General features: G+C 49.0%; 1 protein-coding gene across 1 annotated transcript in view; it reads right to left on the bottom strand.

Moving 5' to 3' along the window:
- Positions 1–17,490, bottom strand: part of LOC144488264 (bromodomain adjacent to zinc finger domain protein 2B-like) — a gene marked incomplete at its 3' end in the record, with an annotated part of 79,763 nt that overhangs the window by 39,496 nt on the left and 22,777 nt on the right. Inside the window, exons 5-8 of the mRNA XM_078206305.1 lie at positions 14,671–14,725; positions 2,639–2,747; positions 1,517–1,618; positions 325–535 (exon numbers count right to left, since the gene is read on the bottom strand). Coding sequence (XP_078062431.1) covers positions 325–535; positions 1,517–1,618; positions 2,639–2,747; positions 14,671–14,725 — 477 coding nt within the window. The remainder of the gene's footprint in view (positions 1–324; positions 536–1,516; positions 1,619–2,638; positions 2,748–14,670; positions 14,726–17,490) is intronic.

Here is a 17,490-nt window from a genome sequence, read left to right as displayed (position 1 = left end):
CAGAGCCCACTACGCCAATCGCTGCATGCACATTCCCACCATCCTAATCCTGCTGCACGTGTGTGGAAGTTGGAGAATAATGGGATCAAGCTGTGATTCACTGTCTCTGTTAAAACGTCACTGGGACCTTTGGAACTTCATCTCAGTGCAAGTCAAAGTCTTTCAGGAGAAGGAGGGGAATGGAAAGATAAAATTGGGAGGGGGCGGGAAGGATCGGGATTACAAGAATGTAAAACATGCATTTGATATTGATAAATATATTTGCATCAAGGAGGGAGCTGGAAAAGAGGTCTGTTTAAGAAAAGGAATGAAATCGGGTTGTACCTTGAGATTCGATTCTTTTCATGAGCTTGAATTCTGTGTTGTTCAGCAATATTACTGTCTTGACCTTTGGTGGCCTTCCTTTGCCTCGCTTGACCTTTGGTTGTTTTTGGGCTCGCTGCTTGTTAGGGTTTGGTGGTCGCCCTCGCCTGCCCATCATGGCTCTAATCCGTAATGGGACTTCTTCTGCATTAAGCTTGGACCATTGCTCACCCTAAAAAACAGACAAAAAGACCAATGGATGCTTCAGAAGGGACAAAACTGCGAGCTTTGTCTGTGGTGAGCCCCACATAAAAATGTAACGTTGTTGTACTGTTCTTTATGGTGCGTTCGATCGCCCGAGATGCCAGAGGCTTGCAATACCATTGGCTGGGCAGGATATGGGCTCCTGTCCACCATTCCTCAGCTGTGGGGGCAGCGGCGCAGTGGTACTGACTCGTAATCCAGAGACCCAGGCTGCAAATCCGGTCTCCCGTGACCCGCTACCGCTGCCAGCGAGAATAGAGAATTTGGCGCTCAGCCAAATCTCCATTCACTGCAGCAGGACCTGAGAATCCCAGCCGCAGGCGAGGTCTGAGAATTCAGGCGCCAGGGTAATGCTTGGGTTCGAATCCTGCCCTGGCAGATAGTGAAATTGGAATTCAATAAAAGTCTGGAATTAAAAGTCTAATGATGACCGTGAAACCATTGTAAATTGTCATAAAAACCCATCTGGCTCACTAATGTCCTTTAGGGAAGGAAATCTGCTGTCCTTACCTGGTCTGGCCTACATGAGATTGCAACGTGGTTGACTCTGAAACGGCCTAACAAGCCACTCAGTTCAAGGGCAATTCAGGATGGGCAATAAATGCTGGCCCAGTCAGCGACGCCCACATTCCATAAACCATTCAAAGAAAATATCCTGTTCCCAATCTTGACTGTTGTCAGGGACAAATGCTCCGTGAAAGACAAATAGTTTCACAGGAGGATCAACAGGCAAATGAACCAACTCCAAGTCTGCCAAGTAAAACTGCCCAGACTCAATCTTGGGTGGAGGCTGGATTTTCACTTGTAATATTACGGGATACAAAGTGAGGTACTAATATACTCTTTCCTTAAAGGCTCAAATTTTGGTTAAATTTGGAATGCCAAAACCTGAATGAAGACAAATAATACAGACGTTTTTTTGTGTTTGGGAACAAAAGCTTGTACAAACCTCAGAGGAATCTCGTGCTTCAAAAAACTCTCCCACGTTCATTCTGGGACTGAAACTGAAGTGTTCCCGACTGACTTCTGTCACTGCGTTTCGAACCAGGTACTGGAAAAGCAACAGAACAAAATTGCCATCTCTGGTTTCCAATTGACAGTGCGTGGGTCGACTCTGTGTCATGAAATGAAGGGTAACCAGACAGAATCTGGCAGGGTTAACATTTTTAATCTTTCATTGCTCAATCACTGCACTGTTTGAATTCTCACTAGACTAAGGACAAGGTTCCTACAATTTGTAAAGCGCCTAAACCCCTTAGGGGTTTAAAAGATCTTGTCATGTCACAACTTAAAGCAAGACGGTCTGGTGATCTCCCTGGGGAAGGCAGTCACTTGTGGAAAGAAATTGAAAGATTTTTCCATCATTAACAGGGTTTTAAACAAGCAAGCACGTGACGAGTAAAGGAAGTATTCTAGCCACACAACACTGGACTCTTTGAAAGGACACAGCCTAATGTTAGCCACTGAATGAGATAGCCTCTTGGAAAAGTCTTGCCGATCCTCGGGAGCACCGTAACCAGGAGTGTCTCCCACGAGGAGAGCCCCTCCCATGGTGACAAGGGTGCCCACTGGGGCTAAAAGGAGCAGCACTGATGAGACGAGAAAGTCTGTACTAGTCAGCCAGTCCGAATAGAGGCAGGACAACACGGCAGTGGTGAAAATATAACAAGGACCAGCACGGTAGCACAGTGGTTAGCATTGCTGCCTCACAGCTCCAGGGACCTGGGTTCGATTCCCGGCTCGGGTCACTGTCTGTGTGGAGTTTGCACGTTATCCCCGTGTCTGCGTGGGTTTCCTCCGGGTGCTCCGGTTTCCTCCCACGCTCCAAAGATGTGCTGGTTAGGTCATGCTAAATTGCCCCTTAGTTTCAGAGGGACTAGCTAGGGTACATACATGGGATTATGGGGGTAGGGCCTGGGTGGGATTGTGTTCGGTGCAGGCTCGATGGGCTGAATGGCCTCCTTCTGCACTGTAGGATTCTATGATTCTACTGTAGTATCTCTGAGAGGCAAGTTATCATACGCTAGAAGACTATTCACATTGTGCAGTTGCTTCTCCTCTTGATAATTACCTTAATAACTTCTGGGAACTGACGTAACCTCTTTCCACAGGGGGCGTAATATGTGGTTTCCCCATGCAAGCGGCTCCCGACAGTCTTTACTCTGATCTCACGCCTCCATCTGACAAATACAATATCTTTTATCATTTGGGAAGCAAAAATAGAATTGAAATTTATTCTAAAAAAGGCATCTCTCATGCTTCTTTTCTCCCCTTTGAGCTAATGGCATGTGTGTGAATCCTGAACTGTCCCGGCTGGAGGGACTGACTGTGTGGTGGAATAAATTGGGCTCGTCCTCTCTGGAGTTTAGAAGAATGAGAGGTGATCTCTTTGAAACCTCCGAGATTCTGAGTGGGTTTGACATATATATATATATATACCCTGAGAGGTTGTTTCTCCATGGCTGAGCAATCTAGACACCTGGGGGCACAGTCTCAGGGTAAGGGGCCGATCGTTTAGGACTCAGATGAGGGGAAAAGTCTTCAGTCAGAGGATTCTGAATCTTCGGAATTCTCTACCCTGGGGGGTCGTGGATGCGCCATCATTTAAGGCCGAGATAAGACAGATTTCTGGTCTTACAGGCTGTAAGAAGTCTTCGGAGACAGAAGTCCCTTCACCAGAATCCCTTTATTTACAATACCAGCAGCAGTACACAGAGTGCGATCAGTCTACCTTCAGGAGTGCCAGAGGAACTGACACGCCCAGTTAAATACAAGAAAAAGACTCTCTGATTGGCCCATTCATTGACTCCTTAATCAGGGAGTTCATATTCCAATAGGCCAACCCCAATGGCCGATTGAAGTCATTACATAAGGAAAACAAGATAGTGGAGTTGGGGCTGAAAATCAGCCAAGATCGTATCGAATGGTGGAGCAGGAGCTGAATGGTCCACTCCTGTTCCTATTGCTTATGTTCTTATGACAGCCTGACAGATGACCTTTGCCCAAGTCACCCTTCAACTGACTGCTAGAGCAGTCCCTCCAAGGTGCAAGAGGTCCCTCCAAGGTGGAAGAGGTCCCTCCAAGGTGGAAGAGGTCCCTCCAAGGTGGAAGAGGTCCATCGCCTCTACTTCACAGGTTCAGACAGCACAGGGACAGGCCATTCCCCACCGGCCCGATGCCACCAGTAACTCTCCTTCTGTTCCTATGGAGAAGTGCCTGGCCCCCGCTTGCCACTTCCTCAAGGTTGAGGTTTTAAAGTAGATGCACCGGCACCAACCTCAAGAGCAGCCATTTGCATCGGTTTAACGCTCCATATTTAGTGCTATGGATATGGGGCGGCACGGTGGCACAGCGGGTCAGCACTGCTGCCTCAGGGCGCCAGGGACCCGGGTTCGATCCCCGGCTTGGGTCACTGTCTGTGCGGAGTCTGCACATTCTCCCCGTGTCTGCGTGGGTTTCCTCCGGGTGCTCCGGTTTCCTCCCAGACGTGCTGGTTAGGTGAATTGGCCGTGTTAAATTCTCCCTCAAGTGTACCCAAACAGGAGTGTGGCGACTAGGGGAATTTCACAGTGACTTCATTGCAGTGTTAATGTAAGCCGACTTGTGGCACTAATAAATAAGCACGTATGCAGAGAGAGCAGTGTGAGCTTTTTACACTGCAGGGGAAAAGCCTGACATTGAGCAGGGCGGAAGGAAGTGAAAGCTTCATTAAAGGGAAGTGTTTTGAAGGAGGCCTTTGCCAATAGGAAAGGGAGGTGGCGTTATGGAGAATGAGGAGATAGTGCTTCACAGAACAACCTGTAAAATGGGAAGCAAGCAGCAAACGCAGGATACTTGTGGGAACATGCGGCTGGGGTACATTGCTCAGGTGGTGGCTGGAGTTGCGGGGGGGGGAGGTCACAGGACATCAGAATGCAAGAACGGGCACCTTAAAGTCAAGAGACTGTGGCAGAGAGAGTCAGTGCAGCTCAGCAAGGGCAGGAGCAAAGGCAGTCCAGGACTTTGTGCACAGCAATTCAGGCCACTCCAGGAGTTCTGGAGGAGTTGTAGTTTATGGTGAGTATAGGTCGGGGTCACGGAAAAGAAGAACGTTGGAGCAAAGCTATTCATGTGGTTCAGGTACTCTGAAAGTACAGCAACAGTCTTGAAATTAGAGAATTTGAGCTGGGAGAAGGATGGGGTAGGGGACAGGCAGATAGTTTCATGAGGTTGATGAGCGTGAGGCTGAAGAGAGAGGATGATGGGAGAAGGCGAACTGTATGGACAAGATTAATTTACTGGAGGTTGAGGGAGTTTGGAGGGACAAAATAGGGAGGTGGACAATGAACGTTGAAATGGTGACACCGTGGAGGGTGATGACAAAGGTTGGAGTGAGAAGTATTTGAGAGCTCTTTTTCTGAGATGGGTGATGATAGTTGGAGTTTGGAACAGTAAGGGATTAATTTAGTATGAAGGAGACGAGGATTGATTGGAGCAAACCATGTACAGTCCAAAGATGTGTAGGTTAGGTGGATTGGCCATGCTGAATTGCCCCTTAGTGTTCAAAGGACTTTGTAACTGTGTGCAAGTTATTCTTATGGTTTGTATAAACTCTTAGGGCGGCACGGTGGCACAGGGGTTAGCACTGCTGCCTCACAGCGCCAGAGACCCGGGTTCGATTCCCGGCTTGGGTCATTGTCTGTGTGGAATCTGCACGTTCTCCCCATGTCTGTGTGGGTTTCCTCCCACAGTCCGAAAGACACGCTGATTAGGTGCATTGGCCATGCTAAATTCTCCCTCAGTGTACCCAAACAGGCGCCGGAGTGTGGTGACTAGGGGATTTTCACAGTAACTTCATGTAAGCCTACTTGTGACACTAATAAAATAAACTTTTAAACTTTATAAACAAAGATGTGTAGGTTAGGTGGATTGGCCATGCTAAGTTGCCCCTTAGTGTCCAAAGATGTGCAGGTTAGGTGGATTGGCCATGCTAAATTGCCCCTTAGTGTCCAAAATGTGTAGGTTCGGTGGATTGGCCATGCTAAATTGCCCCTTAGTGTCCAAAGATGTGTAGGTTAGGGGGATTGGCCATGCTAAATTGTCCCTTAGAGTCCAAAGATGTGCAGGCTAGGTGGATTGGCTATGCTAAATTGCCCCTTAGTGTCCAAAATGTGTAGGCTCAGTGGATTGGCCATGCTAAATTGTCCCTTAGTGTCCAAAGATGTGTAGGTTAGGGGGATTGGCCATGCTAAATTGTCCCTTAGTATCCAAAATATGTAGGTTCGGTGGATTGGCCATGCTAAATTGCCCCTTAGTGTCCAAAGATGTGTAGGTTAGGGGGATTGACCATGCTAAATTGCCCCTTAGTGTCCAAAGATGTGTAGGTTAGGGGGATTGACCATGCTAAATTGTCCCTTAGTATCCAAAGATGTGTAGGTTAGGGGGATTGACCATGCTAAATTGCCCCTTAGTGTCCAAAGATGTGTAGGTTAGGGGGATTAGTGGGGTAAATACATGAGGTGGCTGGGGGTAGGTCTGGGTGAAATGCTCTGTCGGAGAGTCGGTGCAGACTCAATGGGCCAAATGGCCTCCTTCTGTACTGCAGGGATTCTATGATTCTATGTGGGTGACAGACATCTCTCATGTCTCAGGGCCACAGGTTGACAGGTTTGTTGTAGCCGTGGAGAGTGAGAGTGAGGGATGAGGAAGGCAAGCGTCGGCTGAAGTGGGGGAAGATGAGCTCAATGAGGCTAAAATAGTTCAGAACAAGGAGTCGTTCAGCGTGGAGGCTGAGGGCACACAAGGGTGGAAATCACAGTCAGGTAAGTTTTAGGAGGTTGCTGAGGTCACGTGGCAGACAATAGGAACCTTGGTGGAGAAGTGGACATCATGAGGTGCCTGAACATGGAGAGGAAAATGGAAGAATGAGAGGATAGGCTGAGGTGGGAGCTGGGATAATGCATGGCAGCTCAGCCAGTGTTGAATTGGTGGAACATGAGGTTGGGCAGGAAGGTGGCCAGCAATGCAGGAGGTGGTACCCTTTGTGAGTCAGGCTTCAGTCAGGCCCAGTATGGCATGTGTTTCTCCAGGAAGGGGGTTGTGATGTTAGTGGATAGAGATGTCTGCGTTCATGAGAAGTAGACGTGTTCAAAGGATGATGCAGAGAGGGAGGGCGGGAGATTCAATAAGAGAGGGAGGGGTTGGGAAGAAACACCGCAGCGAGAGGGTGATTCAGAAGCGCAAAAGAGGAAGAAGGAAGTTGGGGAAAAGTTTGAGACATTAATACTCAAGCGATTCATGGAAAAGGCAATGCGAGAAACTAGTGTAGGGGCTTAACTGGCAGTTGAGTGCTTTCCAGTTCCTCTTTTGTGTAAATATTGTCGTCAGGAACAATGGAGGGTACTTGAGATGCATTCAGCCATGAAGGGAACGATAAACAAGCAGACAAAGCTGACTGCATGCTGTCTAAAAACCATTAAGCTGTCAATCAAATAAGAGATAAACGAACTGGACTCAAATTGAATGGAAACAAGGCTTTTCACAGAGTTTGAAGGTATTTCAAAGACTTTCAGCTTTCTATGAAGGCTTAGAGACTTGAGGTAAATGTGGTGTTAGAAGAATGGGGCTGCGTGAGCAGCTGCGGAGAAGGGAATCCGCCGCCCCCCCCCCGTGAAAGTGACTGACCGCTGTCAGATTTCAAAGGGGTTTTCACAGACCTGCAGCCTCTTGAGAGAGAGAGAAAGAGGAATCCCTTCTGCAGAATGGAGTGCTGCTGGGATTTGGAAGCCTGCCAGGTGTCCAGGGGGCATGGGCATTAAAGTGACCAGGTCAGTGACCAGATCAGTGAGATGCCCAAAATCACCATGCCAGGTTTCCCAGGGCTAGAAGGGGCAGTCTGTCCCGGGAGAGAGTGCCAAGGTCAACCCCCCTTCCCGAGCCCACCCAACCTCCAGGACCCTTGGGGGGAGCCTCGCTCTGGAGCCTGGCAGCAGCAAAGGGACATGTGGGCACTGCACGTAAATCCTTGGCCCCCGCTCGGGGTCCAACATGCCAGGTCCACGCTGGTCATGACCAGCATTGAAGCCTGCCTGATGCAGGGAGGCAGGTGACTGGGAGGCTGCTGAATGGGCCATCCAGCCCGCTAAGGACATATCAATGAGGGGTTTTACATAATTATGGGCATGAACTTAATCGGGGCCGGCGGGGCGGGCCCAGTGAATCCCAAAGGCTTTGCTGCCCGGTGGGAATCCCGTTTGCGATCCGATGCCTGATTCAGCGGCGATCGGGATTTCCCCCCTGTGAGTGATGCCTGTTAGGGAGAGGAAGTCCAGGGCTTGCCAGGAGGTTGGGACTGACTGGGAAAAACTGCAAAATGCCCCGGTCAGCAAAGCTCAAAGTGAAAAGTTTATACAATAACTTGCACACGGTGACAAACTCCTTTGAATAGAGGCTTGAGACAGACAGCTAGCATCTCGGGTCAGTCTGACATTTAATGTTTCAGGGTGACAAAACGATTGAGGGAGTCCTAGGTTTAGAACATAGAACATTACAGCGCAGTACAGGCCCTTCGGCCCTCGATGTTGCGCCGACCAGTGAAACCAATCTAAAGCCCCTCTAATCGACACTATTCCAATATCATCCATATGTTTATCCAATAACCATTTGAATGCTCTCAATGTTGACGAGTCCACTACTGCTGCAGGCAGGGCATTCCACGCCCTTACTACTCTCTGAGTAAAGAACCTACCTCTAACATCTGTCCGATATCTATCACCCCTCAATTTAAAGCTATGCCCCCTCGTGCTAGCCAACACCATCCGAGGAAAAAGGCTCTCACTATCCACCCTATCTAATCCTCTGATCATCTTGTATGCCTCTATTAAGTCACCTCTTAACCTTCTTCTCTCTAACGAAAACAGCCTCAAGTCCCTCAGCCTTTCCTCATAAGACTTTCCCTCCATACCAGGCAACATCCTGGTAAATCTCCTCTGCACCCTTTCCAACACTTCCACATCCTTCCTATAATGCGGTGACCAGAACTGTACGCAATACTCCAAGTGCGGCCGCACCAGAGTTTTGTACAGTTGCAGCATGACCTCATGGCTCCGAAACTCAATCCCTCTTCCAATAAAAGCTAACACACCGTACGCCTTCTTAACAACCCTATCAACCTGGGTGCCAACTTTCAGGGATCTATGCACATGGACACCCAGATCTCTCTGTTCATCCACACTACCAAGTATCTTACCATTAGCCCAGTACTCTGTATTCCTGTTACTCCTTCCAAAGTGAATCACCTCACACTTTTCCGCATTAAACTCCATTTGCCACCTCTCAGCCCAGCTCTGCAGCTTATCTATGTCCCTCTGTAACCTGCAACATCCTTCCGCACTGTCCACAACTCCACCGACTTTAGTGTCATCCGCAAATTTACTAACCCATCCTTCTACACCCTCATCCAGGTCATTAATAAAAATGACAAACAGCAGTGGCCCCAAAACAGATCCTTGCGGTACACCACTAGTAACTGAACTCCAGGATGAACATTTCCCATCAACCACCACCCTCTGTCTTCTTACAGCTAACCAATTTCTGATCCAAACCGCTAAATCAGGAGATCAGTGCTGGCCAACACCAGCAGGAGATCAGCTCTGACCAACACCAGCAGGAGATCAGCTCTGACCAACACCAGCAGGAGATCAGCTCTGACCAACACCAGCAGGAGATCAGCTCTGACCAACACCAGCAGGAGATCAGCTCTGACCAACACCAGCAGGAGATCAGCTCTGACCAACACCAGCAGGAGATCAGCGCTGACCAACACCAGCAGAACATCAGTTTTGACCAACACCAGCAGGAGATCAGCTCTTACCAACACCAGCAGAAGATCAGCTCTGACCAACACCAGCAGAACATCAGCTTTGACCAACACCAGCAGGAGATCAGCGCTGACCAACGCCAGCAGAACATCAGCTTTGACCAACACCAGCAGCAGATCAGTGCTGACCAATACCAGCAGGAGATCAGCGCTGACCAACACCAGCAGGAGATCAGCGCTGACCAACACCAGCAGGAGATCAGTGCTGACCAACACCAGCAGGAGATCAGCGCTGACCAACACCAGCAGGAGATCAGCGCTGACCAACACCAGCAGGAGATCAGCGCTGACCAACACCAGCAGAACATCAGCTTTGACCAACACCAGCAGGAGATCAGCTCTGACCAACACCAGCAGGAGATCAGCTTTGACCAACACCAGCAGAACATCAGCTTTGACCAACACCAGCAGGAGATCAGCGCTGGCCAACACCAGCAGGAGATCAGTGCTGACCAACACCAGCAGAACATCAGCTCTGACCAACACCAGAGGAGATCAGCTTTGACCAACACCAGCAGGAGACCAGCGCTGACCAACACCAGCAGGAGATCAGCTCTGACCAACACCAGCAGGAGATCAGTGCTGACCAACACCAGCAGGACATCAGCTCTGACCAACACCAGCAGGAGATCAGTGCTGGCCAACACCAGCAGGACATCAGCTTTGACCAACACCAGCAGGAGATCAGCTCTGGCCAACACCAGCAGGAGATCACCTCTGACCAACACCAGCAGGAGATCAGCTCTGACCAACACCAACAGGAGATCAGTGCTGACCAACACCAGCAGGACATCAGCTTTGACCAACACCAGCAGGAGATCAGCTCTGGCCAACACCAGCAGGAGATCAGCTCTGACCAACACCAGCAGGAGATCAGTGCTGACCAACACCAGCAGGAGATCAGCTCTGACCAACACCAGCAGGAGATCAGTGCTGACCAACACCAGCAGGACATCAGCTCTGACCAACACCAGCAGGAGATCAGTGCTGGCCAACACCAGCAGGACATCAGCTTTGACCAACACCAGCAGGAGATCAGTGCTGACCAACACCAGCAAGACATCAGCTCTGACCAACACCAGCAGGAGATCAGTGCTGGCCAACACCAGCAGGACATCAGCTTTGACCAACACCAGCAGGAGATCAGCTCTGACCAACACCAGCAGGAGATCAGCTCTGACCAACACCAGCAGGAGATCAGCTCTGACCAACACCAGCAGGAGATCAGTGCTGACCAACACCAGCAGGAGATCAGTGCTGGCCAACACCAGCAGGAGATCACCTCTGACCAACACCAGCTGGAGACCAGCGCTGACCAACACCAGCAGGAGATCAGCTCTGACCAACACCAGCAGGAGATCAGCACTGACCAACACCAGCAGGAGATCAGCTCTGACCAATACCAGCAGGAGATCAGCTCTGACCAACACCAGCAGGAGATCAGTGCTGGCCAACACCAGCAGGACATCAGCTTTGACCAACACCAGCAGGAGATCAGCTCTGACCAACACCAGCAGGAGATCAGCTCTGACCAACACCAGCAGGAGATCAGCTCTGACCAACACCAGCAGGACATCAGTGCTGACCAACACCAGCAGGAGATCAGTGCTGGCCAACACCAGCAGGAGATCAGCGCTGACCAACACCAGCAGGAGATCAGTGCTGACCAACACCAGCAGGACATCAGCTCTGACCAACACCAGCAGGAGATCAGTGCTGGCCAACACCAGCAGGACATCAGCTTTGACCAACACCAGCAGGAGATCAGTGCTGACCAACACCAGCAAGACATCAGCTCTGACCAACACCAGCAGGAGATCAGTGCTGGCCAACACCAGCAGGACATCAGCTTTGACCAACACCAGCAGGAGATCAGCTCTGACCAACACCAGCAGGAGATCAGCTCTGACCAACACCAGCAGGAGATCAGCTCTGACCAACACCAGCAGGAGATCAGTGCTGACCAACACCAGCAGGAGATCAGTGCTGGCCAACACCAGCAGGAGATCACCTCTGACCAACACCAGCAGGAGATCAGTGCTGACCAACACCAGCAGGAGATCAGTGCTGGCCAACACCAGCAGGAAATCACCTCTGACCAACACCAGCAGGAGATCAGCGCTGACCAATACCAGCAGGAGATCAGCTCTGACCAACACCAGCAGGAGATCAGCACTGACCAACACCAGCAGGAGATCAGCTCTGACCAATACCAGCAGGAGATCAGTGCTGGCCAACACCAGCAGGAGATCAGCTCTGACCAACACCAGCTGGAGATCAGCGCTGACCAACACCAGCAGGAGATCAGCTCTGACCAACACCAGCAGGAGATCAGCTCTGACCTACACCAGCAGGAGATCAGCGCTGACCAACACCAGCAGGAGATCAGCTCTGACCAATACCAGCAGCCCAACCTGGAAGCAGCTTTTTTGTGCAGACTACTTGCAAGCAGAAAGATTTTCTCATTTAACACCTTGTTATTTCTGAATCTTGTGGCAGCAGGTTCCTTTGGGGCATTTTGGCGCTACAGTAACTCGCTGCTTTGGAGTCACATCATCCATCGCTGAATGACGCTGGAGGATGATGAGCAGCAACCTGAAGGAACTATTGCAACAATTTCATTGAAACTGCGGCCAGGAAGCATTACTGAGCTTGTTACACAGGAGCAGCGTGAGGAATGCCGTCTCTGACAACCAGATGGCATTGGAGTTTGGAAATCCATTCCAGAGCATGTTCATCAGAGATGTCTCAGCACAAACATATTTCTCCCTCTCACTGGAGGTAGCCTTATTCTGGCCAGAATGATCTGACCTTGTCCGCGGCCGAGATTATCCGATCCTGCTGCGGTGGAGAGAGATTTGGCCGAGCGCCAAATTCTCCGTTCTCCTTGGCCGCAGGAGTGGGGCGTGCGGCAGCGGAGAATCCTGGCCTCTATTAAAACACAGCAGAAGCCGCAACTGGCGCGCTGTGTTTGGGCTGAGCCATAGAGAGCAGGAAGTCTCAGAGGTGATTCCTGGTTTGTTAGCTGCCCTCAGTCACAATTTGCCTCAGCAGTGCCAGTGAGGCAGCCACAGCCTGTTCCAAACCAGTGTTGTCGGCGATGAGTTCCATTGTTAGTAGATGATCAGTAAAGGTCGAAAGGCAAGGACACACTTCTGGTTTTTTTGTGTGGCTTTAATGGCCTGGCTGTGTCCAAATAGCTGAATGCCACTCTGATTGTCCAACTGAATAGCAGTGTGTATGCGTTAGGAAAATAACATTAAAGCAGAGAAACAACTTTTTAAAAGGAGTGTTTTATTTTGAATGCATTTACATAGACATGGCTTTCCCAGAAATGAAGTTGCAGAGCAATGGGTTACATCTCAGGGAGGTAGAGAAGCTACAGCCCAACCAAGCAAAAAAGTCAGCCAGAGGACTGAAAATCATTATCCCGACATCCAGGAAAGCAAAGGAACCGCAGGGTCCACACGGCAAGATCCTGTCAGCTGCCCCAGTTCAAGCTTCTGGGACATTCAGGCCAAATGGGATCGAAGATACAAACCCGGTGAGAATCAGGGCGGTTACGTACGGATGCAGTCTTTTGCCCGAGAGTCAAACGGGAAGTGGCTGGAGTATCCGCTATCATCAGTAACATCAGCACAAGGCAGCGACTGACAGCGTCATTCTGATAAAAGATCAAGACAGTTTGGGCTCTCGCCAAAGAGCAGAAGTGAAGTCAGTTCCCTTGGCTGGTGTTGCTAAACCATCCAGACCGGTGTTGCCCCAAGTTCAATGCCTGATTTGCGCTGAATTACCCGATCTTAGCCAGGGATCCGGAAGGGAAGCTGTGACTAGCGTCAGCATCCATGGACTGGCGGAGACAAAAACATTAGCTCTTGATCCCGACGCTATGCAGTGAGCCCTGCTGGAAAGTATACGCGGGTTGTATACTGCGTGAGAACAGGGCTGGGCTCAGCTGCAACGGGCCACTTGGTAAGATCACCTGCTTCATACACAACGTTGAGGCCAGGGCGTCGAAGGTGGTCATTTGCGCGAGAGACCCGGGAACCATATCTCAGCATGTGTCAGTGCCGTTAGAAAAAGGCAGCAGAGGAAAAAGAAATGAGTATCCGGAGTAAAGCCGCCAGCTGCGTCAAAGCCAGAGCAGGATCTCAGGGGTTTTGCAGACAGAATGAAGGAAGAGAGAGAACTGTGGGGGTCACCAACTGCTGTGTAACACTGTTATCAACAGGTCTGACTTTGTTCAAGGAGTAGGCATCTCGACTGGAGACCACACCCTTTGGACTTGCGATTAACATCATGTTTATCCGACAGAGTTAATGCATTGACCGTAAATATATTTCATAAAAACAGGAATTTCATGCAATTGTGTGAATGAGTGGTCTACAATTAGCGCAGAGAGGAAATTTGATGATAATAATGCATTTATATAGCGCCTGTTGCAATGGCTCAAAGTGCTTCCCACAATGAATTATTGGGACACAACGACAGTTCTTCTGCAGAACACAAGCACATTCCGAATGACACCAACAAAAATTCTGATTATTGATGAAAACGGTAGAATTAGACAAATAGGGAAGCAGCTGACACATAACACTGGAAAGGAGCCCAGATGATCAGAAGCGCCACGGTCATCTTAACTTATTTGCTCCATAGAATAATAAGAGAAGTTGAATATAAGCAACGTTACACAGGTGAAGCATTTGGAGTGTTAAGAAAGATCTGGAAACAAGAACCAATCCCATTCTCACTCCAGACCTACAATGCGGTGCACTACATTGCTCTAGCATAGGAACACAGGCTTGTTGCTTTAGACCAGAGATGCCTCAAAGAACCTTCGAGATTGAGTGGCAATCAATGTCCCAGATAATCGAGTCTAAGAAACTGCTGTGATTTAGTCACTCTTAGAATATCTGTCCAGACTTCCTCGGAATAAAAAAAATACACAAGGCCAGGCTGGATACAAAGATAGAACCGTCAACGATATCGGACATGTTTGCATCGAGCTGGAAGAGTTACAAAACTGAGAAAGAGACCATGACATTTACAGTTGGGGATTTGAGTTGGTGCTGAAACGAACAACAGGTTGAGATAGTGATCCACACAGCGATCAAATTTGCTTTTACCAAAAACCTCCCTCCGGTGCAAGTTGCTCTCAGTTGGGGCTGCCTGGGGCTTCCTGAGCTTTTTTAGCAAACGTGTTACAGGCTCCTGTATCAGCCTTAAAAAACATCAGAGAAAATTACCCGTATTGCAGTGGAATGCGCAATTCGCGTTCGTCAGTTACTCTTCTACGTTCGCCTGTGGGGGAAGAAAAGCAAGAGGACATTTTACTTCCACATACAAGCCTTTCTGCTGCTAGCACGTGGCGTTCAAGACCCACCCTATCAGAGTCCTAGCCCTTTATGCACTGCTCCAATATGCACCACGTACTAATGTCGTATTACTAGAAGATGCTAAGAATTTGTAAGATTGACTATTTGTAAATCCCGCCCTCCCTGGGCTCCAGTCAGCATTCTATATTATGCTGTCTGTTTTCTGATGCTTTCCGGTATTTTACTGTTAATTCCCTGAGCTCTAAGCCTTCAGTAACTATTTACCTGTGTTTTCCCAGGAAGTATCAAAGGGTCAAAAGGCCCCATTCTGCCTCAAACGTTCCCTCTTTTTGGAAAGGTATTTTCTTCTCCTTCCCTTTTTCTTTTGGCTCTCCTCACACTAGATACTGAGCACAGGTGATCAGGCAATGCATGTATCCCATGCATCCACCGTTAATCTGAGGTTAACCACTCAGAACCGTCCCATGTGACCCTCACAGCAGTACCACTGACACTGGGATCAAATCTGTCTCCATTAATCTCTGGTGCATTGGTGCAACAGTGACGCAGGTCGAAAGATATTTTTCTGTGATATACCACCCAGAATGCCCATTTCTAGTCTTGCATATTGAGTAAATGAAGCAGCAAACATTTGGGTGAGTTAAGTCACTTTGCCCGCTCTTACTTCCTGCAAATAATCTATTTATGCTACTTCCTGATTGAATAACCTCTTACATAAATGACCCCATTACATCTTACACACACTAATCTCCACTCGCCTGAATAGCTACAAACTCCACGCTATCAGCACAATCAAATACAGTGACCAGAGTCTTAAGGGTTAACCTGGGTTGTTAAAAAGATAAATATCTTGTGAATGAGTGTAATGATTCAAGCAAATGCCTGATGGTGCATTTCAAGATTTGCCTGAACCTTTGGGAAGTGTTAGTCACTCCTTTTAAGGAGTTTTCTCCCCTTCCTCTTGGCTGTTGTTGTGCCGTGTATCACTCCTGGCCACGGGGGATGAGGTGGTCACTCAGGGATGCTTGAGAGTTGCTCCGAACCACTCTCCCTCTAATGTTGTCTTCCATTCTGTAGGGAATCTCTCCTCAGCACTATGATGAGACTAAGGAATTCAGCGCAGGAACAATGCTAGGCCTCACCCAACTCCTCTCTGGTTGCAGTGAGTTCGTGTGCAATTGCCATCTGGAATTCAGCCACACACCAAAAAAAAAGGTAGATCCCAGGCAATCATTAGGGTTGCCAACTCCTAAGATTGCCCTGGTGTCTCCAGGAATTAAAGACTAGTCTCAAGGGCACTGCAACCAGGAGAACAGTCATTGGAGCATTGAAAATTTGTTTTTTTTTAAATAAGGTTCTCTTCAGGTTGTTTAATAGGTCTAAAAAAAAATCAGACATGGGACAAAGGCTTACAGAGGATGGTGAATCATGCGATTGGGGAATGGAGAGTCTACTCACTGTCCGATTGGTGTAGCAAGGTGGGGCGCCCTGAGGCTGGACATGTTGGGCAAGTGATGGCAGGAGTGCATGGGCAGGGCAGGAGTAGGCAAGCTGTCACGTGATGAAGCCTCCAGGAATAAGTTGGCAACCCTAGGGAAAATCCGAGTGCTTTCTGCTCCCTGGTCAGCAACTTGCTAACAACTAGCTCAAGAGTTACAGTGACAGAGGGCTTGCAGTACTTTGTCTATGTGCCCCCTTGGCTGGGACGTAACCGGGGTCCTGAGAACTCTGTGATTTCACGGCTGCAGAAAGTGCCCCAGAATTTCTCCCCTGCCATTGTTTCCTTTCCCAAATAATTCCCTCTCATTGCAACTAATTGGAACGATGGCACAGTGAGCACTGCTGCCTCACAGCGCCAGGGACACGGGTTCGATTCCCGGTTTGGGTCACCGTCTGTGCACAGTCTCCCCGTGTCTGCATGGGTTTCCTCCGGGTGCTCCAGTTTCCTCCCACAGTCCAAAGACGTGCTGGTTCGGTGTATTGGCCCTGCTAAATTCTCCCTCAGTGTACCCGAACAGGCGCTGGAGTGTGGCGACTAGGGGATTTTCACAGTAACTTCATTGCAGTGTTAATGTAAGCCTACTTGTGACTAATCAATAAACCTTTAATGTCTGGTGTCTCAATATCAATACCTGGTGTTCCGAGTCAAAATGGTATCAAGTTAACTTTCCTATTCTAGCCTCTCACTGACGTGGAGCTCACTAGTTCCCAGCATTTGACACCTTGCACTTCACTTACTGTTGAAGCAGGCGAGGTACAAAATGCAGGACGGTTACGTAACCCCAGTGATCTCAGCTCATTAATCAGCTGCTTTTGCAGAAGCTCAGAGTCCAGGTTAGCAGCGTTCAAAGTGTGAAATATATGGGGGTTAACAAAATGCAAATCAATGAGGGCTGCCAAGAAAAGGAGAGAGCGAGAGAAACAGAAAGAGAGAAAGAAATGATTTGCATTCAAATTGCGCCTTATCATGTCTCTGAGAAACGCCTCAAGGTGCTTCACATACAATGAATTACTTTGAAGTGCAGCGACTGTTGCTTTGTAGGCAAACGCGGCAGCCATTTTGCGCACAACAAGATCCCACAAACAGCAGTGAAACAAATAAGCAGTTAATTTTTTTTCTCTGGCGTTGTTGGTTTAGGGAAGAACATTGGCCAGGATACCAAGGCTCTTCTCCCAATGGTGCTGTGGGATCTTTACTAACCGCCAGAACAGGGCCTCCTTTTTATATCC

This window comes from Mustelus asterias, unplaced genomic scaffold (genome assembly GCF_964213995.1).
Source record: "Mustelus asterias unplaced genomic scaffold, sMusAst1.hap1.1 HAP1_SCAFFOLD_1424, whole genome shotgun sequence".
Taxonomy (NCBI): Eukaryota; Metazoa; Chordata; class Chondrichthyes; order Carcharhiniformes; family Triakidae; genus Mustelus; species Mustelus asterias.
The sequence above is the reverse complement of the archived record's forward strand: the minus strand, read 5'-3'. Positions and strand labels throughout refer to the sequence as shown.